The 24788-nt window shown below is 37.6% G+C and overlaps 1 protein-coding gene across 1 annotated transcript in view; it reads left to right on the forward strand.

Annotated features, from left to right (window-relative positions):
- The first annotated feature begins 7760 nt into the window (after positions 1-7760).
- The window catches only part of C3H14orf39 (chromosome 3 C14orf39 homolog), a 29224-nt gene continuing 12196 nt past the window's right edge, over positions 7761-24788 (forward strand). Inside the window, exons 1-7 of the mRNA XM_052783728.1 lie at positions 7761-7797; positions 9395-9521; positions 14924-15013; positions 19525-19712; positions 20194-20236; positions 20652-20772; positions 21987-22081. Of these exons, the coding sequence (XP_052639688.1) occupies positions 7761-7797; positions 9395-9521; positions 14924-15013; positions 19525-19712; positions 20194-20236; positions 20652-20772; positions 21987-22081 (701 nt within the window). The remainder of the gene's footprint in view (positions 7798-9394; positions 9522-14923; positions 15014-19524; positions 19713-20193; positions 20237-20651; positions 20773-21986; positions 22082-24788) is intronic.

A 24788-nucleotide genomic window follows, 5' to 3' on the forward strand; every position in this document is an offset into this window, starting at 1 on the left:
GAGCGGGTTTGGGAGCCCCTTCTGAGCCCTGGATTGACCGTATCTCTTTGCAGAGGAACGCAACGCCTTCATCATAGGTTACAGATGATACCAACAGAGAGTCCTTTCTGCTTGTCGCCCGGTAATGAAAGTAGTTGTTTATGACTTTGGGGTTGGTTTTGGTTTTGGTTTTTTTTTTTTTCAGAGGAATGCTGTTGGGAAGCAAGGCAAAACAAACAAGGCGGAACCAGCGGGACACAAAGCCCTTCTTTCTGCAGCTTCAGAAACCGCTTTTTGTGGGAGCGATAACCTCGGGTGGGGAGTCCTTGTAATAAATAAATGGGTTAAAGGAGCTCCCGGGGCCTGAAAAGCCCCAGTGGGGACCAGCTCTTGACAGTCCTTACAAGGAATTAACCGGGAAGTCCCCGCTGGCTTTATGCAAAGCCTGTTGAAATGACTGACAACCTTCCGGGTGAGCTCGGGTCCCTGGATCTGTGGGAACCTCAGCCTCCCTTGACACCGCTGCTTAAACTACCGGGACGCCGGGAGGTGTTAATGAGCATCGTTGAAGTTATCTGCTACTTTGCTATTAAATTCCTACTTCTAGAAGTTTGTAAGGTCTTTAAGAGTGTTGCTTAAGACAGGAAAAAGCTCTGAAGCCATTTCTCCTTGGGTTTTATTTAATGATTCGGGAAGAGGGGTTGCAAACCAGCAATTGCGGAGGCTTTAGGGGCATCTAGGAATTAAACTGTCCCTGAGGAGCTGGGCAGGGAGGCGGCTTTCGCCCTCCGGGACAGGCAGGGAGATAAGGTGGGCGGTGGGAGCACCACGGAGCTGCTGTGGGAAAGGACGGGGCCTTGCTGCCAGCGGGGTGCACAGAGCAGAGGCCGCAGACGTGTGGTTTCCAAAAGAACATGCCGTTTTCCACTTCTCTCTCTCTCTTTTTTTTCCCCTCCTTCATCTCTGACCTGAACCCAGGTGGGTCAGCTATTTCTCTTTGAAGCTGCATTTCTTGTTGGTTCAATTGACTCTTCTGAAAGCAGCATCGTATCTGACCGACACCTGTGCTGCGGGTGGCAGAAATAGTTTTCCGTTTGTCTCTTCCATCCTGTTTCTGTTTTCCCTGTCCTTTCTTCTTTCATCAGCCATGCCGATGTCTTTTTTTTCCCCTTCCACCCCGTGCCCCCCGTCTCATTTATTTTCCTTTGCTTATTGATATACTTAAATCCATCCTCCGCCTCAGTAATCTCTACAGGGAGGAAAAAACAACACCGTTGCTACCGCAGTTTGGAGGGAAGTATCATGTTCTAGTTTCTTCCGTGCCCGGCCTATGCATTTTTGCCTGGTAACGCTGCACATCAATAAATAAATAAACGCACACGATTTTGTTAGCGCAACTTGTGCTGAGGCTGCTATGCGCACCACAGCTGCTGGGGCTGGTGACACTCCCCACCATCTTCAATGTAAAGCACTGTTCCAGGATGTTAAGTGTGATACTTTAATGCGCTTATAAACTGTCAGAGGGCTGGGCCGCACCTTTAGGCGTGAGGTATGGCGGGAAGAAGGCTTTATACAGTCGCTACACCTGCCCCCCACCCCCGGATGGGTCAGCAACACGCGTGGGACCCGGAGGGTGGATAAAGCAAGTCACACGCTGCGGCCTCTTTTTTTTTGTGTGCGTGTTACATCCCGGGGTGTGGGTGGGTGTTTAAGCCGCCGGCACGTTCCCCGGAGATGCCCCATTTCGGCGGCCCTGCCTCCCTCCTCTCCCCGGCGGCCGCCCGGCTCCCGCCCGCCTGCGCCCTCTCCCCGGTAGATGGAGCATCCTCATCGCTTTTCACCCACGGCCGGCGCCGCTGGCTCGGCCCTCCGCCCCGAAGCCCTCGGAAATGTTGATCTTTCCCTTATAACTCTCACTGTTAAGGCAAACGGGTGGGTTTTGAGGGGACACGCACCCCGCTGATGTGCCCCCGGGGAAGCGGAGGGCTGCGGCTCCTGGCGATGGGCGGCGGGCCCCGCCGGGCTCTGCTTGTTGACCTCCTCGCAAAATGGCCTCAGCCCCTTCTCCCGGCAGGTGAAGCTGCTCCAGGTTTCCCAGCGGAAAGCCCGACCGCCGGCAGCTGCCACCCTCGCCCCCCCCCCCCCCACCACAGCCGGCAAGGAGGGCGGCGAGGCGGCGGCGGGGCGGTGACACCTGCCGCCCTCTCCGCACCATTTGACGGGGCTGGGCTGCCCGTTCCGCCACGCAGGAGGCCGTTGCTCCAGCCCCTCCTGCCCCGTTCCGCACCCTCCTGCCGGCTCCCCGCCGCCTCTTCCCTCGGCCCGCCCAGGGGCGCGGGGGGCTGCCCGGCCATTTTCCCGCCTCACTGCGGTGGGAGGCGCGGGTCGCGGCCGGCGGTGAGGGAGAGCGACGAGGGGGTGCCCGGCCCCCGCAGCGCCTGGAGCGGGCCCTTCGTCGGGGTGCGGGGCTCCTCCCGGGGTAGGCTGGCGGCGGCTCTGGGCCGCCCCTGTTCCCCTCCAGGACGGCGGGGACGAAGCTGTGGGAGCGGGGCGGTGGCCGTGCTCCGGCCCCCTCCGCCTGACCGCCCTGGGTGAGGCACTGGACGGCTGTCATGGCTCTCCTCGCCCTTCTCCTTCTGGCGGTGCAGGGCCACCATGTCCTGGTCGCTTTCCCAGTGCTGATGGCCCCCCAAAATGCAGAGGGGCTACGCGGCCGCCCCGACCCCATCGCCCCTCTCCGCCGGGAGGGTCTCGCTCCCCTTTTCTTGCGCCGCCATTTTGTGGCGCTTAGGCGCAGCCCCTGTGGTACCCCACAGGATGAGCCCCCCCCCACCATTTTGACAAAAATCGGTTTAATTTTTAAATTCCAGGAATTTGGGGGAATAATCTGCAGCACTATCCTCTTATTTGGTATGCGCCCGACTAAGTAAAATGGGGCAATCCAGTAGATGTTTGACTTTCTGAGGACTTGACAGACACGTTGGTAGCTAGTAATAAAAGCACGGTACATAATGCATGGTGGCAACGAGCTTTAAAACATAAGTGTTAGAAACAGGGACTTCATAAGTGAAAAGCCTTACAATTACGTTAACTCAGATGTAATAACTGGAATTATCACCAGTCAGGAAAGGGCTATGATGATGTTAGAAACACTGAAAACAGCAGCGGGTTTCGAAAAAGATTGCATGTCCTCACCTTGAATGCGGGGTTCTAGTCTCCTCACAGGGTCCCTAAAACGATGTTGCAGAAGAGGGGAGAGGAACATAAACAGCACGATGAGAGGCACATTTTTATTTTTTTTTAACAGAGAGAAAAACTTAGTCTAGGCATGTGAACTCTACTAAATTTCAAGAAGAATCAAATAACCACTTAACAAAGTCTTAAACAGTATTGAATAGCACAGGAGAAATACGGCTTGCTCTCAAAAGAGCCCTGCTGGAATGAAAATTATTTATATAAAGCCAACAGAAATTAGTACTGTTGCACAGCTGACAATGGGTAGAATTGAGCATTTGATTTTAAGGAAGAAATTTGCCTCATAGATTACGGGTATTTTTCACCTTTTAATGAAGAACTGAGGAATGGCCGTTGTCAGATGGGATATGAAACTACTGCTGTAACTCTGCTGAGAAGTGGCATTAATGTTAGTGTTATGATAATGGCTAGAGACTCCATCAGGCAGTTTGTTTGTAGTTTCTGCACTCAATGCAATCTTGTAATATGTGAAACTCTATTGCCACAGTTGAATTCCATATAATTACATTAATGCGGTACAAAAATGCAAGACACATAGTAATATTTTTCTTCTGGCAGCGTTCCGAATAGCACCATTAGAAATAATATTTGCAATTTGAACGTGATTTACCCATTGCTGTGTATTACATATTTCTCTTTAACCAAAATAACAGCCCCATATGAGAACATCCTCTGAATTTGTCATCCAGAGTTGGCTAATGGTTTGATGCTACTTTTCTCCAGTAGGACGAAGAATCAGGCTTTACTACTGTCATATCCTGGAAGTTATCCATTGTCCAAAATTTAGATGTCTTTTGTTTCAGGCTGGTATTAACTGCTGTTTTTAAAATCTACAAACATCCTGTAGATTACCAGTGTAATTGAATCTCTCAGCCCTTTCTACTAGTGACACATGTAGCCTCTTAATTCACAACACAGAATAGCATTTGCCATTTGCAGTTATGTTACTTCATTTTAACAATATCCAGAATAGCAGGTATTTTACATATGCATGCTTTCAGAAGCACTGCCATTTTCTGCAACTCTACCCTTTACATAAATTGTATTGCAAAATTACGGGAAAAAAAATTAAACAATCACTTCAGTTCTGTTTCTCTCTTCTACAAAAGTATTCAAAAGATAAGATCAATCGTAACTGTCTTAGTGACTAGACGATAGAATAGTATGTATCTTAATAATACAGCTGTACAGTCTGCTCTATTGGTGAACTTTGTGTTGTGATTTGAATAGAATAGAATGAATAGAAATTCTTTGCTGTTTAAAGTAATGTTTGTGCTTTTTATTTTGCATCCATCTGTGTACCTTCTGTGTATGCCCCCATGTCTTGCAGCTTTTATGGGAACTGTCAACTAACAAACATCATTAAACTGTTTCTAGAGAACAGATTTTTAATATGTGATCCAAACTAATTTTTGCATCCAAAGGAATTACTTAGGATTTTCTTTCACATCTTGTAAAAGCAAAAATATTCTGCATTGACCTGTGGCTTGAGGTAGCATTTCTTAGATTTTTCTTAGTATTTTCAGAAAATGTTTTGTTTGCTATCTTAAATGTTTCCAGGCAGTAGGAACTAGGGTTCCAAGCTTTTAATACATTTGGTAAAACTGTTATCTCTTTCTCAGAGTTTTTATCACAGCCTATACTAATCCAGTCACTTGGATTAGGTGTTCTGATCCTCACTTAACTATTAGACAAATTCATTTCTGTCAAACATCCAGCATTTTAAATGCTCCACTGCCCTCCCGTTTCAACATCTCAGTGCTACAGTATGTAGCCTTAATGCCACTTTAGTTAAATTCTGCAGTTGTTTTCTGTTCCACTTTATCCTGGATTAGGATCTCATCCTCATCACCAATTTGTTGTGGCTTTACTTCTTACACAGTACTAAGGATATGGGGAAGCCATTGTGGGACAATTAAGTATCAGATAACTTTGCTTAATGTTAAGTATATCTGAGCTAACTAGCTGTATTCAGTACGTTCTGATAAAATGGTGATTGCATCCTTTTTAGAAGACTACATGACTCCCAAACTGTTTAAAAACCCATACCTGAATTTCTGCACATAGCAGCGCTATACAAACAGAAGAATTAATTTGTAATAATCTGCTTTCCATTGTATATGAGTTGTGCCTTTAATCACACTTATGCATATAACTTCTGATTAAAATGTACTTTGCAATTACTACGGGAGGAGTGTACAGAATCGATAAGTAGCTTTTCCATTACCAGCATTGCAGTCGATAGGCTTACTAAACCAGCCAGAGTAGAGACTATACATATTGTACACAAGCATCTTTTCCTGCATTCTTCATGCCTTCTGAGAACATTAAGCCTCTCAAAGATAGAACTGCTCCAGGAACAAAGCTTTACCTAAATGGTATACCTCCTTTTTTCCTAACTGTGGTTTAGACTTACCACTATCAGTGAGAAATTTGGTTCCACTAAAGTGGTTTAGATACTAATTAAAATGCAGTTAAAACTTTTTTTTCTCCCCTTTACCTTAAAATGTATGGTATTGTCTTGCAATTTTGACTTGTTTATTGTATCAGTAAAGCTTTTGACTGTGTAAATCCTTGAATTGCATTTTTCTTTTGTAGTTTACACAATGAGTGACAGGCTTTTGAGCAACTTAGACAAACTTCTGCTCGAGTTTGGTAGGTCATATCCTATTTTTTTAATTAATAATTACTAATGCATTACATATAGTGATGTTTTCTGCTTTAAGCAGTTATATTAACTTAAAATAAATTTATAATATTAAAATAAATTTATAATATTAAGGTTTTGATGTTTGCCTACATAAAGTTTTGTTAGCTGTGATGTTATGGAGAGGGGTACTAACAGCTATTTAATAGTAAAATTGTTATTTAGGTATTTTGTTAAAATCTTTGTTAATCAGTGTTTGTGCAATTAATGCTGCACAACATACATTTGTTTCACAGCTCAACTCATATATATATGTGTGTGTGTGTGTGTATATATATATATATATATATGAAAAAGTGTTTATTTTCTTCTTAGTTTTCCAGCTAGAACAAGCTTCTTATGCTAAGGAACATGTGACTCAACAGATAAATTGTGAGTAGTGATAAATTATCATTTTATTAGACATTGAACACAATGCTTTTGTTTCATTAGTCCTGGTACATGTTCTGTGTTTCAGGGGCGGAAGCAAGCCTGATAATGAAAGCTGTCCCGTGTCCTACTCTCACCCTACCTCATCTTTTGCCATCAATACTTGCTCATTCTCCCTAGCAGACTTTGCTTTTGCTTGCGACTTTTAGCTAATGCTGTTCAGCTGTCTCATGGACAGCCAGTTTCATGCTGCGCCATTTCCTGCTCTTACTCTGTAGCTCCTCACAGTAACTGGCAGTTCTTTGATTCAGCTGTGCTTGCTCAATACATCTGCCACTTGCCTCCCTTTCTTTCTTCATGTTTTTTGTTCTTTCCAGATTTGGACCTCTGCCTCACTGCTTCTCTCTTTCTGTTTTCTTAAAATAATGAAAGTTCTCTCAGTTGCTACTACCTACTCAAGCCTTGTTCTTCTCTTTTGCAATCAAGCAGCTGGTAATCTTATTTGAAATTCAAAACAGTAAACCCAATGAGAAAGTCTTGCTCCACATCAAATTCTTTCCCCCCAGGACTTACAGATAGCATAATATTATGGACTTAGGTCTGGACTGATTTTTTTTTTTTACCATGCTACTATGTGGAATCACTATCTCAGGAGAATTGTTGTGGTGAACTATTCTTTAGACAATCTGAGGACATCTGTGCTCATCACTGGTACTTCACAGGTAGATATTGAAGCTCATAACCTTCAGGAAAAAGAACAAGAGAGAATTCTGGTCTAATTGCTGTTCCTTTTGATGGCAACATATCTAATAATCTTGACTGATACGTCCAAGCAAGTACTTACTCATTAAGAAGATTATTAAATTGAACCATCTTAATCATTAAAACATCTGTAACTAAATCTGGGGCACCTAGAATTCTGTTTTAACTCTTCAGTCACATAACTGAACCTTAGAGTTGAGGTTTTTCTTAACATTTATGCAAGCTTATGGTAAATGAGCATGCTTTTAGGGAAAATCCAAAGGCTGTGTAGTAACATGGCATAGCTATTTGCATGTTCAGTTCAGAGATATCTAACTATGTGTGAACTCACAACCAACACTCAGACTTGTAAAAGTTTGGGTTAAATCTTTCATAAACTTACCCAGAAATAGTTCCACTGCTTTAATTTCGTCTCTGTGTGAGTATTACTTGGCATAGGAACAGCTGTAGCATTCAGCCTCGGACTTTTAGTGTGAGATTCATCAGGCTTTTTTGGCTAAAGTCCCTTTATAACTAGTGGAGGGAAACAGGCACTTTTAGGGTGTGATTTGTCTTATCCTGAAGAAAGAGTTTAAAGTAGGTTAGATAAAGTAAGCTTTAAAAAATGTCCACTTGTCTGCGCTGAGCATAGCTGTAGCCATGGGTGTCTAGTTCTGAAGTAGGTGCCTGCATTGTAAAGTTGGGTGAGATGGACCTCATCCACAAGGTGCTTGCGAAAGCAAAGGGTGAGTAGAATAACTCACACTTGTCACAGAAGTGCTCATCTATAGAAAATACTGAATAAAAAGTTAAGTGTATAGCTTTGCTTATGTAACAGATATTTTGTTAAGACAGTTATGTTATATCTTGGTAAATCTCAAACTGTCATCTGCAGGATACTTCCAAATACACCTGTTTTTTTAACAGAAATGAAGCATACATCAGTTGTCCAATATTTATACTTCATGCTAAGTAACGGTAATTTACTGACTTAAGCTATTGAAAATATTAAGATACTGAAGATATTCAGGGTAACTCAAGATATTAAAATACATTGAGAATCTTTTGCTTTCACTGACTGATGTTTCTTTCTGAGAAGTGTTTTTTTCTGGTATAAATGCAGGTGGCATTGAAAGTGAATATATAGCAAGTGCTGCAAAACCAGACCCAAACTTCAGGATGACCTGAAGTTCTAGAGTGGTAATTCAAACAACTCAAGAAACCTGTGGCATAACTAAGATGCCCTTCCTGGTTAAGTAGATGAGAAGGACAGGATGTCTGTGATTCACTTCTGTTTACGGCCACCAACTTTGGCATATAGCACATCAGGGCAGCAGTGACGTCAAGGGGTGATTTGGCACTAATAAGTCTGAAACCTGATATGAAAAAATAAGAAATAAACAGCACAGAAAAAGAAAAGTGCACCTAGTTGTGCTCATCGCATTGCAGCATGAGCACGCATGATAGCTCTCACAGCTTTTATTTGTGAAAGAGGACAGTGATCATGACCAACAGTATGGATTCTTTACTAACCACTCATTCAGAAAATGTTATCAGCTGTCTGCTGTTAGAAAAGGCAGAATTAAGAATCTGCCTTAAGAATCTCTGCAAATATCATAGAGCTTCAGTATTTGTCGTTATAATGCATTTTTTCATTAATTAACCGCTGCCTCTTGTATTATCATACATTACACATTCCCACCTTGAGTAAATTCCCTTTTTATTTTAATTTCTGTTTCTGTTTCTAGTAATAATTTGATTATATGCCTTTAGTGATGTTTTTATTTTTCCCTTCTTGTAGTCAACTTTCCCATTCAAAACATTTGTCTTTCTGGACTTCTGTAAAAGAAAACAAATGTTTGAAAGAGACATTTATCTCAAGCAACTTTTGTACTTCAATCAGTCTCCCCAGTTACAAGCATTATTGAGGGCAAAGTGGCTTACACTCTCGTTTCCCTGCATACTACTTCCAGTATCTGCAGACACTGTGGACTGCAACAAAAGAAGGGTCAGCTCTAACTATTAAGATTGCTTTGCTTTCTACCACTAATAGCTACTTCAGTTTTATATAGACTGGGATGCACAAATGGTACAAATAATTTTTTTCTTCCAAAGTCAGTCTCACAATATTAGATGATAATCAAGGTACTCACCACACAGCTGAAACTTCTTGAGTTTTTGACTCACTTTGTTGTTGCTTTGCTTAGTTGCAGGCTGTCCACTCATCTGGCACTATCGAGATTAAGTATTTTGGAAGAAAACTTGAATCATTCTGAATGTAGACTTTTTATTTCATGGAAAAGTTGAAAATACATATGCTTACTTTTTTATTTTTAATTTCAGTGTATACTGTAAAAATCACGGAAAAAAAGAATGAAATTGCCAGGTTGCAGGAAAATATAAATAACAGCAATGATGCAATAGCTGATTTGCACAAGCAAAGTGAGAGTAGTAAGAAGAGCTGTAATGCGTAAGTATAATATAGCCTGAACTTTTAGTTACAGATGGCATTAAGAAACTCAGTGAGGAAGTAGTGTAAAAATATGTAAGTGTGTGTTCAGACAGGAGTGATGTTAAAGAAAACTTTAGTACTCTTCTGTTTTTTTCAAGCTGCAAATCATCAGGTACAAAAGTTGCAGTATTATCCACCCCTTGAAAAAGTAAATTATAGAAAAAAAGACTACATTTAAGTTTGTTTTAGTTTTTTATTAGAATCAATGGTTTTCAGAGATCACAGGTACTGTTTGCAGCATGCTAAATACTCAAGCAGTAAGGTAATAGAAACAGAATTTTTCTGTATTTGGATGCATGTGAGTTCTGTAAAATTTGAAAAGTATTAAGAATACTGTTCAAAAAAAGTTAACTTTTTTATTTAACTAAAAAAAGTTAGTAACTGTCAGTGATAATAAGTCTCTGTTATGTTCTTCTTTGTTTAGTTCTGAATTTGGCTTCCTGAAATTGAAGCATCTGCCTACTCTTTGTTCACAATGTGTTTTGCATTACTTTTTGTTCTACATGTGTTCTCTCCTAAGGTGTCTCATAACTGCCTCTACATAGTAGTTCTACTAGCAGATTTTGGTATAATTTTTACTGCAGACTGCAAAATTGTTCTTCTAGGCACTCTGTTTTGATGAATGCAATGGGCTGCAGTTCACAGTTTTCCTCACAGAAATTTTTCTATCAGATTATTAGTGGAAGTTTTGAATGCAGATCACTTTTGAGTCTTAGTAATTAAAAGTTTCTCAAGCAAGAATTTGGCTACAAGGAGTTTTTTCATGGAATGTCTAATTTTTAAAAATGAAAATCTCAGGTGTTTGCAAGGGTAGCTGAAAAGCCAAATCTGTATTTGACAATACAGAGAGTTTGGCCCGGATGATATAATCCTGTCTTTTCATTGCAGCGTTCATCTCTCCACAATCTGTCTAGTTCCTTGGCAGTTGAAGTGATTTGTTAGCAAATTCTATACGTTTTGTTTTCTTGCAATTCTATACCTAAAGATAAGTACTTGAATAAAAATGTCTATAACATATATTTGAAATTTTTTTTTAGGATGTGAATGGAAAATATGGGTGTTTTTAAGAATAAAAAGAGAAGTAAAGATAGCATCAGGGTCCTTTCCAGGTTTATTTTGAACTATCTGAAAACGGAAGAAAGAATGGAATCATTAGTGAATGAAGTGGGTGTAGTGGCTGGCTGTTTGAATCAATTGCCTCACCATACTGATTTGTAGCTTTATCATAAAAAGAGTTAGGAAAATATTTGACCTTGACAAGAAAACTCCACTTTTCCTTTACATTAAATTCTTGCCTCCGATGCAGTATAAAATGAACACTTCTGTAAGTTTCTGAAACCATTCACACTATTTCCTTAGATATCTTTTGAAGTTGCAAATCTGTTTGCAAATCACAAACTGTTAAGAGATGCAAATAAAGAAATAAAAACTTAAGGGTAGAACTAAGGATCTGATCTAAATTTTAATCATTGAATTCAATGGGTTTTGGCTCAGGTCCTACAAAAAATAATTAATGGCATTAGTGTAAAAAGACTGAAAATGAGAAGTGACTCATTAATGAATACATGTATTCATAGAAGGACAATGCTTGCAGAAGAGTAGAGACTCTGTGTCTTAAATTATTGAAAGTGTCATTTAACGACATACTGAAAACAGCAATAAACAAGCCCTATCTATAAGATCAGACAATTAGAGCACTTACGTGGTAGAATCATCTTAAACTAAAATTTATTCTGGTTGATACTCTATGTATACTGGACATGATTCTAATGTTGATTTTGTAAATCCAAATATTGTTTTGGAGTCACAATCACCCTCATAGTCGATTAATTGCCAGTAATGCTCAACGGAGCTCTCAAAGAAAAACTTTTTGTCCGGATTACTAGACATTGTAAGTGTATCGAAGCATGTTTGAAGACTTTGAACAAAATATGGGATTCTTATATTCAACAAGTCTACAGAAAAATGATATATGAGACAGACGTATTGGGATACTACTGTGTTTTCTGAAGAAATCCATATTAGCCTACGTAACAAAGAACTGAAGGCACAAAATTACCAAAATGAAATATATATTTTTAGACAAGTGATGACATTTTTCTAATATTTAGTTTCTTGAATGATTCAAACTAGAAATGTTAATCCCAGAACAATAAGAAATGGTGAAATACTGCTGATGGAAGCTATTCCAATTTTGTTTCTCTTCTATTTTTTAAGTTTGGGTTCAAGGATGGTGAGATTTCATGGAAATAAAAAAAGCCAGATGAACTCAGAATGTTGCTAATTTGGAAAATAAATTGTTGTCTTGTCCCACTAGCTAAACGACAGGATATTTTTATTGCTTTCAGATTAGTGTGAATAAAGATTTTTTTATACACTAGCTGATGAAAGGAAGGACAAATAAATGTGATAGCTACCAGTGAAACAGTGATGCATTTAGCAAACTAGTAGATGAGCTACTTGAGGCCTGTATACCTTGTTGTGTTTACAAAACAGTGTTCTTGTATTATGTGTTTTTTGAATGTCTGGAGAACAGATATGAACACAAAATATAATGCACAACAGGGTTTGTACTTTGATTAATAAAAGCTCTATGACTTTTACATTGCTTGGGTTTTTTTTTCCTCCAAAGAAAGGCATGGAGTTTTCTGAGTAAAAGAAGATCACAGTGTTTGTGTGCCAGTACATTTTTATATAAGTATCCAAGTATGTTGGTTTCTACTTTTTTAAAAATCTGACCCTTTAAAAATTCAGCTTTCTGCTGAATTTGCAGTAGATATGGTGAAGTAACATTTTGTAATTACATTTTCAATCCCCAGTGGTATCAAACAATTTGTACCAATAGTGCTGAATTTCCTGAATGGATGCTGCAATTTCTCATTCAGCTTTTTTGTTGACAAACTTTACTGCTGTTATAAATGTTGATTATATGTTGTGTTGTCTCACCCCCTGGAGTACGTTATCTTTTGTTCAAGGTTATTGGACTTCACTTCAGCAAATTAATTGTCAGGTCTTTGTTCTTTATTTCCTTGATGGAAATTGCATTAAGTTAGCTGTTACTGAAGCCTCTCTTTTATTCCACCTTTGGAGTGATTGTCCAAATGCACATTCATACTTTGTGTGATTGCATTCTACACTCTAGTTTTGAACCATAGGGCATACTCACATCCAAAAATGCCCTTTGCTTACCCTACTCATAAATATGCTGTGCAAAGTGAACCATACGTCCTCAGTTGCTCCCACCTGTCCAGTAATGAACTATTTGCTTTGTTCAATTGCAACCTTGTTCTGTATTGCTACTTCTCCCCTCCTCCTTGCTGGTGTAACTCTTTAAATGTAACTGTACCTCTGCTGTTCCAGATTCACTTAGTCTCTTCAGTCCTTATGGATTTTTCCTTCTTCTGTTTCTTCAGTGTTTAGCTTTGATAGTATCTATGTATGAGTTCCTACAATTGGGTTTTCTGCGTACATCCCCTAAGACAGATAGTTCCACTCAGACAAACATTGAAGGTGTTTGTATTGCCTTTGGGTAGCTTGTATTCTGGACAAAAGCTGAATTTATAGATCACTTTAAGCCCTGACTTGGGAGAGGGTGTGCTAATTTTTTCTGTAGAAGGTTCCTCTGGAGGGAGCATGTGATTTTTTTTCATTGGAAGTATCTCTGTCCTACTCTAGCCCAGTCTGTTCAGCTGATTCGGCAGTCATCGGATTCTCAGCTCCCAGCATCTCAGAATTTGCCTGTTGACAACCTGTCATTACAGAGGTTATTCTCTCAGAATGAGCAGTGTGTTTGTCAGTAGCACATACGCTCAGTAGACTGAAGTAATTTTTCTGCTCTTTCCCTCACCTTACAACACTTTGGTGTCTGTTAAGTCTTATTAAGGCATTACTCACAGTTTGGAGGCTCCATGCACCAGAGGTTTCTGAATTTGTTTCTTATCTTTAACTGAGCAACATCCTGGCCATTTGTTCAGTTACAACTTTCTGTGAAAATGTCTTTTCTGATAGCTGTCACCTCAGCTGGGAGGGTAGGAGACATCTAGGCGTGGATGGCTTATGCTCCTTACACCATCTTTTTTCAGCCAGGATGCTTTCTTTTTAAAGAAATAAATACCCATTGTATGCCTTTCCTAAAGATCACATCTGAATTTCACTTGAATCAGAAAGTTTATCTATCTGTTTTTCTAGAGTTCCCACATTCAAGGAAGAGGCATCTCTAATACCTGGATGTTGAGAAAGTACTATTAGTTTACTAGTCCTAAGTCCTTTATGTATTCCCTGAAGTTGCTGTGCTTTCAGTACAATCTACAGCATCCTACTGTGAGAAAATCACTTTGGTGGGCTGCATCATAGGTCTTCTATTATAGGAGGCTGCTGAAATGAGAAGAAGAACTAAAAATTGATTAGTTGTGTTTCAGGGCCATAGGGAAGTCCCATGAGAGGAGATCCAGGCTAAGCATTACAGAATGTGGACCCATCGGTTTGCTGTAGAGGAATCTAGTTATGAGCTGTGTATAAGCCACTCAGCACCTCTTGTCTGGAGACAGGTTTCTGGAATGGCTGCATTTAACAATGTAGACATACTATATAGCCAAATACCAACTGCATGAAATATGAAAATATATGTGGATGATGACTTAGAGGTAGAACAGAATGTTACTTGACAGCAACTGAAGTTCAGTTCTTGTCTGCCATTAATTTATGATTAACTGTTAGCTGGTGTGTTTTCCTGTAGGGGCAGAATTTGAGTTCAAATCTAGTCAGTAAGAGGTGGTATGTGGACCTGTGACTCCAAACTGCCAGGTCAGTGCTCCCAGTGTCTGGGCTATTGTACTGAAAGACAGCATCTCTTTCTGACTGTTTTCTGAGCAGGACTTGCTTAGCAAATGGAGGAAATTCTGAGTTTGTGGCTGCTGCTTGCATTTAGGTATGAGATAGGTGCTGGTGGTACTGATGAGAACGAAGCTGTGTGCACCTCCAACGAGAAGATCGTACATATCTAAATGATTTACTGATGGCGCTGTTCTGAGTACCTAATATGTGGATTTAGATGCCTAATTGCCTAGCATTAGTCTCCAAAAATTTGTGAAGATCACTTTATTTATTCCTTAAAAAGTGCTTTATAATCTTTGTTAATCCCATATATATATTCTTGAATTTGCAGCTTTAAAATCTTAAGAAAATAATGTACACATGTAAAAGCTTTCTGTACTAAACCTGTTTATGTTTGACTTTCAAAACATTAAGTAAATTATTTGTTCCAGTAAGCTAGCTAAAGTAACTTGATATCTTCATTTCTGAATGGCTTTTTATTAGGAAAGACCACTTACATGCTTTCTATTTTTTTACTTTCTCCACAGCTGGAAGCCCACCTATGTAATACTTAGCAAGCATGAAGAATATTTGAAAAATGAACTTGAAGTTTTAAAAGAAGATACAGAAAAAGAGAGGTATCTATGATCATGAGAGAGGAGGTTTCTAGCAGTAGTACTTACTAACCTGTCTAAACTGATCAACAAAGATAGTCTGTGTCAAAAAGTTGTTGTAAACTTTTCAGGATAATGTAAGTGACTGGGTAATTAAAAGAATTTTTGTTTACATTATTATGAGGTCATATGTTATTTTGTAGTTACCAATGGAATAGGATAAAATATGGCTTCTTCAGATTCAATTGCTTCCCTTTTTTTCAGAACGTTGTTCAGTTCCCTACAATTTCAAGAAAAGCCCAAGAAATAAAGGCAATGAATGTTTCAGCTTTGGTAGAAATATGAAATATCAGAGCATATTTACAAAAGCATACATAAGTTTTATCTATGAATGATTTTTTTGCCATTATTATGACATGTCTTCATGGATACTGTGATTTCAGTAGTTTCAGATATTCAGGTTTGGGAAGACTTTTTTGAAAATACACAGGTTTTATGTTTTTTTCAGAAGCATCATTTAATTGAACCTAAATTTTTAAATTCATATATGTACTAAGTAAGATAACAGTTAGAAGCATTCAGATAATTTTATGCTTTTCTTTATTTGTGCATATGAATTCCAATGATTATTAGAATATACAAATCAAGTTTCTTTATACTGCTGTATATTCTTCAAGATAACTACAAAGCATGCAAATTCAATATTAGATCCTGAAAAATAGGGTGAGTGGCTCAGGAAAGCCTGGTCTAAAACCATTTTAAGACCAGTTGTGGGTAAGATTCTAGTCCGTATTAGTTGCAAATTCAATTCTGTTCAGTAAGTGGCATTTCAGTTGTTTCATCTTCATTAATTAGATTCTGCATTTTAAAGAAATTATTAGTTGTGCAATGTAGCTGCCTACATTCAATGGAATAAAGAACAGTCCCTGAAGATTTTCACCGAAGTGTTCAAAAAGTGGTGTGCCAAGTTAATCCCATGAAGTTCTATTTAACACTCAGGTAAAACTGATCTTCATTTTAGAGAGGTTGCTCACCTTTACGGATCTGCTTGTGAAGGGGAAGATGTTGGTTAGCCCTATGGTGAAAAAATCATGGCAGACCCATCTAGATATCTAAATACCAATTCAGAGGTGTAACTTTAGGTAATTTAAAATGTTGGCTTTGATTCTTTTGCAAGTGTTCTTTCTGCCAGTTGTCCAAGACAGCAGAAATAGCATGCCTGATAGCCTTTAATTAACTCAGTAGCTTATCTTTCTTCTTCCTGTTCAGAGCTCTATATTTGGTGAAAAATAAGGCTAAATTGGCTTTCTATGAGTATATGATTAAGCCATTTTGGCTTTCACTAATTTGAGCTGACAAGCCAAAGAAGCATTACTTTTAAATTGCTTCTTCAGATAACTAGTTTCAATTCCAACATGAAAGTGTTTGATCTGTTTTCCTGAGCTTAATTATAAGACATCATGACTATAAATCATAAAATAAATTTAATTCATGTATTTTACAAAAGTGGTTTCTCAGATATAGTCCCTCTGTACTGAAGCATTTGATGATATATTCAAATCAGCAAGATGTGCTTTCTGCAAATTCTAAATATTTAAATTAGGAAGAAAACCAAGTACATTTAGAATTTTATGTGCTGAATGTGCTTTTTAGCCTGGCATTTGGGGACACTGAGGACATACTGGTTTAGATGGGAAGATGTTTTAAAAAGATGGGCAGATCAGTTTCTGTTTAATTAGGCACTTACTATGGAGGTTTTAAAAACATTCCACATTTTTTTGTTATTATTGGTTTCAAGAACATAGAAGAATGCTTATATGAACTGGAAGTTCATCCTGAAAATAAGTGATATGAAGAAGGAAAGAGGAATAAATAGCTATCCACATAATGTTCAGGGGTTTTGTGGATGCTGTCCTTTCCCCATTGTCATTAGATTAAATCTTTTTCTAACGACTTTAATGTGAACAGTGCTGAATTCTAAATAGCCTATGTTTAACTATGTGAACTGGAGGATGTGAATTACTTAGGAAAAATATTAAAAACAGTGACAATTTCTCAAGACTACTATACTGTACTGTACTATACTATACTAGGCCATGAATATTGATCTGTGGAAAATACATTTTGGGAAAAGAATATAAAGTTTGACGATTATTTTCAGAAGCTTGAAATGTACCTGCTACAACACATTAGTTTACTTATTTATATTTTTAAAATTTATTTTTAATGCACTCTTAATTGTATATCAGCAAATTTCTTTGTTGCTCAGTTATTGTTTGTAGCATCTATTAAATTAAATAGAACTGAGTATTTTCCATCTTTCATATCTGGGAAATTTTGTACAGTATACACAAATATTCAGTAAATCAAGAAACTTAGATTCCCGAGACCACCTGTGAAGAAAAACAAATAGATTAATGTAATTTTCTACATGAAGTTTGGGAAGTGTCAATTCCTTGGTTTCACAGTGTTGATCTACAACTTCTTTCCCCTAAACAGGTGTATTGAACTTCAGTCAGTTTAACAGAAACTAGTGCCTGGACTGTAGTTTTATTTGAAAATTAAGATCTTACTTTTTTTTCCCTGAATTTTGTTTTCCTTTTGTAGGAGCAGAAGCTTCTACTATTGAATTTGGACACAAATTTTTCTCTCTTCCATTGCCTGGGCTAGCCAGCGGGTAGCCAGGAGTGTCTGCCTTTCAGTCATGCTGCATTTAAATGATTAATGGCAGTTTGAGATAAAATGGAATACTATATGCTTCACAAGTAGTGAGAGCTGTTCTTTAATGTAGGCTTTATTCATGGTGCAGGTAAACAGCTGGGTCTCTGGCTTTAGTTGCTATTATGCACCATTTGTTTCATAAAGGAATTTCTGGCTAATCTACAGGTGTACTAATAACTTAATATTTTAAAATTTGCCTCTGTGTTGTTCATATAACCTTTTCTTAGAGGATGACGTTTCCTTCACCTTCTGTGGTTTTATATTGGCATATTCTAATATCAAGCAACTTTGTGTAATATTTCTTTCTCAGTTAAATGACTGTTCTGTGTTTATGGTACATGCTGGATGTCTGTAGCTGTGATATCTCTTTATAAATATGTGCCACCTGCATAACGCTCACCATCCAACTCTTCTGTATTTTGCATATGCCTAAATTTATCTTTTTTCAGGAATAAGAGGCATAGAATATCAACATTCAAAAAAAATGACATATTTTAATTTCATTTGAAGCAGTTATTAAGCTTTTGCTTTCAAATGCAGAGAGAAAAATAGTTACTGGGCACTGGTTGTTATTATTCATAATTTTAAAAGCTATCAATAGTTAACTCTTGTCTATGTAGGAAATACAGACTTCCTGCAGGTCTATACTTAGATTACCTATGACATTAAGAACCAGAACCAGTTCCTTGATGGCATTGTTAATTATTCAGCTTTCCCCAAAAATACTGCTTTTGTACTGGAAATTACCTGTAATAAAAGTTATGCCTAGCAGCATTATAGGTGTAATAAAAGACTCATCCCAATGAGATACTTGACTGTTTGATCTGTCATTAGCAAACTATCCTGTAAATTCTTTGCCTGAGTGACAAAACCTGGGAAAAAAAGTCTTTTCCAATGTAGTCACTGTCATTGATTTAACACAAGCAGATGGCTGTTCTGTGCAACCGCACTTTTCTTTCTCTTCTTTCCAAATATATATTTATCAATTTTCAGGTTTATGTGATGAGTTACATCCTATTACTTCTTATGGTATTTATTTGTTTTTATAGTACAATTTTTTCAAAGGCTGATTTAAAGTTTTTAAAATGTCACGAACATTAATTGATGCTACCTACTTTAATAATTTGTAGTTATGTACTCACATGATGTCAGTGAAATTATGTTAGTGTAACATTAATTCAGAGGGCAGTCCTACAAGAAGCTGAGCATTCTGGCTCTTTGCCAGTTAAACATTTAAGTGTTTGCTTAACCTTAAGCATGAATAGTCTTATTGTTTTAGTGTGACTAATGTGTGTGTTTAAGGCTTCACCAAGTCAGACACAGATTACTCAGCATCTCTTTGGAGGCAGCTCTTAGTTCAGTGATGCATCAGGCTGCTCTAAATATGGGATTCTAGGCCAGCTCTCTTTTACTGAAAGTTTGATACAGCTCCACCGAAACCGGTGGAGTTGTGCCAATATACATGAACAGAGAATTTGGCCTGCAGTGAGTTTCTTGGTAATTACATAGGGAAAAAATATTTGTCATCTGCCAGGCTGCCTTTGAATATGGTATGGTCTACATTCCTTTCAGAACAATGAGGTTTGACCATTTTTTGCATCATGAGTGTATTTGTTTTTACATACAGCATAGTCTTCCTCAAGAATAGCTGGAAGATAAAAAATAGAGCCAATTAGTGGCATATTAAATATAATTCGACTTTTTTCCAGGACACCAGCAAGACTAATTGAGCTGATGCCATAAATTAATAGGGTTTTTTTCCTTATAAACAAGGGCTTCATGTGAAAAAAATTATATTACGTGTATTTTTATAGGAAAATGTATCAGGATTACATAAGCCAGTATAAAGAGATTTTGAAGCAACACCGTGAAAAATATGCAGAAACTGGTCTTGCACAGGAGTATTATAAAAAAAAGAAAGAACTTGAAGAAATCCGAAACAGAGTTTTGAAACAGTCTGAAAAATATAAATTGAAAGAAGACGCTTGCGTGGATATTATGGGTACTACTACTATCGATGCTTTTACAGTAGAGCTTAGTGGTAGTTCACTGCACATTAAAAGTGCTGTACAGAAATCCTCTAATTAATTTTCCACACTTTCACTTAAGCTAATAAACAGGTCTTTTTGTTACACCATTTTTAGGAAAAGAATCTGTAGCAAGCTGGAACTTTGAACAAGAATTTAGAGTATGCATACTATTATTCCTTCCTCCAACACATGAATGTAACCTCTGTTTGTCATTGGGCTTCTTGGGGTAAAAAAGCCCTAAAATTACTTTAGAACTAGCCTCTCAAAATTTTAAATTTGTTTTTCATATATTTTTTAGTGCTGTTTTTAATGGCATTACTCTCTGTTATACTGCTATTTCTGTTATGTATACAAAGTAAAGATAAGTGCTTCTGATCTGTTAATTTATCTTGTATTTGTAAAGAAAATTATATTTGTGAATTAATGATCTGAAATGAAATTTTATTTCTGCAGAGCCTGTTCCTTTTAAATCCCTAAATGACTGGGCTTTACAGATGTATCCTTGATTTGTAGTGTTTATGCAGTTGACAGGGAAGAAAGTTTATATTTGCCTTTTACAACTTTCTATTAGAAAGTATAGTAATTATTTATATATTTATGTTTAGAGTGGCAGCATTAGCATTTCTCTGTAAGAAAATTGAAGATCAAATAATACTCTTCAGTTTAAATTTATGGGAATATTTTGAGGAAAGAGAATAGAATTTAACTTAATGACATATCCGTCAAAATGCTTCATTAAGGAGGAGAGGCCTAGTTGAAATCAGATTTGAAGATTTGTCTAGGAAATGTAGACCTGTCAGAACTTTCTGCACCTCCAGCATTTGCGCTTATGGCATAGAGGGGTCAGGGATCTGGTAGCATCCCTTGCTTGAAAAAAGTGATGTTGCAATCTATATTCCGTAACATGAAAGTGCTTCTTCGAGGCAAAAAACACAGGAAATGTTAAAGCTTGCTGCAGTTGCTGCGCAAGAATCCATTGAACTACAAAAAGAAGCAGAGGAATTAGAAATGAAAATTAATTATTTAAAAAAGGTAACTGTATTTTAATTTTATTTCATATAAATACATTTTATATATGTAGTTATATATACCACCATTATATTTTCTGGAACATATAACAAGTAGTGTATTTTCAAGCACACAGACCAACGGGATAATTCCAGTATTAGTAATTATGTTTCTACAGCATCACATATGTTTTCTCAGAGAAGAGGGGTCCATGAATGTAAAGGCTTTTAAAGCTTGCTTTTTATTGACCTCATTTTATACCATAATTTCCATAAAGTCACTGTGTCACGGTGACTTCTGTGCTAGCTCAAGAGGGCCAGAGAATACACTTCAAAATGTAGCAGGGCCATTCCTTAGTGAGGCCCAGAGCTTGAGTATACAGCTTTCACAAGTCCTACTGGTTTTTAAGGTTTTGTCAATAAGAATGTGTTTAACTAAATATGCTTTACAATAAGAATCGTGTAATTCCACACCCCCCCCCCCCCCCCCAAAATAAATGTGTGGGTAAATAATACTCGGAGGTAAAACTGGCCTATTTTAGGCTGGAGATCAGTATAGTTCCACTGAGTAGAACCAGCACTGACTCCAAAGTGATGGTCTTCCAAAAAAATGACTTTGTCAGGACAGCACTTTGACCCACTCCTCTAGTAGGAAGTAAAAGGTCTCTCCTAAGCTTGAAATAGGCCAGTAGGCTAATCTTGTAAAGATTTTGGTAAGTTTTTACACTATTGCATCTGGACACTTTTACGTCTCTGGATCAGATGATCAAGGACTCCATTTACTGCTGTGTTAGCAGTGTCCACTTCAGCCTGCCTTATGCTGATAGAAGCATATTGTGTATAGGTGGTGTTTTCTATTTATATTTTGTGGTACTGTTTGACACTTATAGTTACAGATTGAAGTTCCTAATGTTGTATGTGCTGTATAAACATAGAGTAAGAAGGGATGTTGCGAATTTATTTATAACTATGAAGGAGACCATGTAAGGATCTCCTTGTCCTGAATAGATATGTAGAGCCTGTGCTTAAAAACTTCCATGTTTATTCCAGTTGTTACAGTTGGTCCAACAAAAAATAATTGCCTCTCTTTAACCTTGTTCTGCTTATTTCTTCAGACAGTCTTGGCTACAAAAACTCTACTACTGTGCACTGGTTTAGAAAACATTTAGAAAATATTTGCAACATATAGCTATAATTTTTCAATTTTATTCCATTTCTATTTGTTCCTTATCTTTTAAGACATTTGAAGAGACTACAGAAGATGAAAATAATTCCAAAGTGATTGAAGGAAAAAATCAGAGAAGTCTAGAGAAGCCAAAGGAGTTTAAAGAAAGGTACACTTAAAGATGATTTCTTTCCCTTGCTTTCATCCAGAGTACTATCTCAGCATTTACACAAAGACCACAAAACACAAACTGTTGCTAAATAATGACTGGCAATCTTCTCTAACCCTGGTCATGTGATTTAATTATGTAATTTTAAAAGTTTTTTATTTCTTGGGGTTAAGATGGTGGCAAATTTTGATTCTTGGAAACTAAATGTATCTGGAAACATACTATTCAAAAGTGTTTTGTAGAAACCTTTGCTCCTCACAGCTACTGCTGATAGATCTATGTGAATAGTTTTACAAGTTTTGAATAGAACTACAGTGACTATGCAGTCAGAGATAAAATACATTAACTCTAAATGCATACTTGTGGAAAAAGAGTCAGGGTTCCACATGTCATTTGCCTTCAGCTCTGAACTACTTAAGAAATTTAACTCTTAATTTAGTTCTTAAAAACAAACATGAGTGAAAGTTTCATAGACAGGATTAATGGCTTAGTAAATTAGTCAGTGGTCATTTACAACTGTGACTCACTTTAATTTGAGCTCAATTGCAATGATTGAAAATCACCATCAGGACTATCTTGCACTTAACTGGAGTCCTTGTGAATGTTGAAACATCACCCTCAGAGCTGACCCTTTTAGACCAAAATCCATTTTAGACTGAGAATATGTCCAAAAGACTTTGTCCAAGTGATTTTACATTATGGTGGGCTTGAAAAAGAAGATTTTTAGGGCTTTAAATAGGGATTTAGTGGACTATGTCTATAGAGATATGTCGTTTTAATCATCCCTAAGATCCTTTCCACAGGGGCATTTTACGTCTTTAATATCTCCTTACAGACCTATGCATTATTCAGATGATTTTTTTTTTGTGGTTTAAGCCTTTACACCTGTTCTACCTTCTTATGTAAGCTTTTTGTAATTGGCAAGACCTCAGAAACATAGGGAAGCAAGAAATCCACTTAGTTTTAAGACTAGGTAAAAAGAGAGATGGGAAGCACTCCCTTTGAGTTTTCAAAGAAACCCATGTATATTCAGTCTGCAGAAAGCAAAATGCCAATTAAAGACATATTATAAAAGGCAGAGACCTATGCTCTGCACATGGAGGCATAAGAAGCACTCAGGCTCCTCATGGAAAGAAATTCATAGGGTGCATTGCTAGACCTGCCATTTGCATGTTTACCTATGTGTCATGGAGTCTTCAGGTGTTTGTACCTTCACCTGAAGTTGTGTCTTGATTGCATACAAGTAGATCTTTTTGGTGCTCTTACTGAAGCAATAATTCCATGGCTTGCATAATGATTATAAGATGTTGTAAACACTTTACACTATCCTAACTCACATTGCCTTTTAACCTCCATGTATGCGTTTACGTGATATAGCATATGGTATCAGACCATAACCTGATTATTAATTAATATGTTTTTCCTAGAGTAAATTTTAAAGCTTATTTATGTCAAAGATATCATAACATAAAGGCTTATAGAAAATGGCATAAAAATTGTTTTAAAAAATCCCTATTTGGCATTAGTGTATTAAAAAAGAAGTCATCACTAGAAAGCATTCAAGTGTCTGATTAAGTAACTACTTATGTAAAAACCAGGTGTATTATGAATCTGTGATTATAAACCCTGTGAAAAAAACAGAAACAGAAAATGTGCTGAGATAATGAGTCATATGAATGAAAACCTTTGCAGACTCAAGGCAATGTACAAAAATATAGCAGCAAAATGTGGGTACCAAAGCCAGTAGTCTCTTGTGAGCTGTTCTGCAGTCACTACAACATTACTCTGAGCAAAGAGAGCTTTTTGAAGAAAAAGGAGATATCTTCATCTTCTGCCACAAAAGAAGAAGAAGAAGAAAAAAAGAGTTGTACTGTGAGTCTCCATGAACTGATGCAGACCAGTGTGAAGAGAAACCAGCAGCATCAAGGGAAAGAACTAAACAGAGCAATGAAAGCACTGAGCAGAACAATGTACAAATTAATACCCATGAAATGCTTTAGAAAGCTACAAGACAAGAAACCAGCTTGCAAGTTAATCAATAGGTGCTGATATATATGTTCTCCTTTGGGTAGGAGGATGGCAGTGGTAACTGTTATTTTAAAAGGCTTGGAACATTTTAGTTTGCATCACTTATTGCTGGCCAGCTAGTCGTTGATTAGGCTGACTGCAAAACACAGATTCCTCTTCGTATACCAGCTATTTTCTCTGATTAGTTGGCTTTCATAGTTCACCAGTTACACAGACAAGTATCATAGTTAAAATTTCCAAATCAAGAGTTCTCATCAATGACCAAATAGGACTCAACTCTTTTGAAGCCCTGGTCGTCATTTCTCAATTAGAGATTATATTTATTACACAGAAAGGCTGACATCTTGAACTGTGCTTTGGCATATATCATGTTCGTTCTCTCTGCTTTTGTAAAATGTTTGAGAGTACTTTAATTCCATTATTCTGTAATTCTGGTTTTTTTTTTCCAATTTGATTATGTATTAATTCCACCTCTGAATACCTAAAATATCTTATGTTCCAAGTGAGAGATTTTTGCTAAAGCTTCTTGTAAAGGATATCCCATGGCAGATTATTGCAGTTCTTTCAGTATCTTTGCATTACAAGTGATTAGTTTTTATTGATCAAAGAAAAAACTTTGTAATATAATTCTTGGAAAAATTATAAAGCTGTTTCTGGACTTCTAAATGTAAACATACAT

Source organism: Harpia harpyja, chromosome 3 (genome assembly GCF_026419915.1).
Source record: "Harpia harpyja isolate bHarHar1 chromosome 3, bHarHar1 primary haplotype, whole genome shotgun sequence".
Taxonomy (NCBI): Eukaryota; Metazoa; Chordata; class Aves; order Accipitriformes; family Accipitridae; genus Harpia; species Harpia harpyja.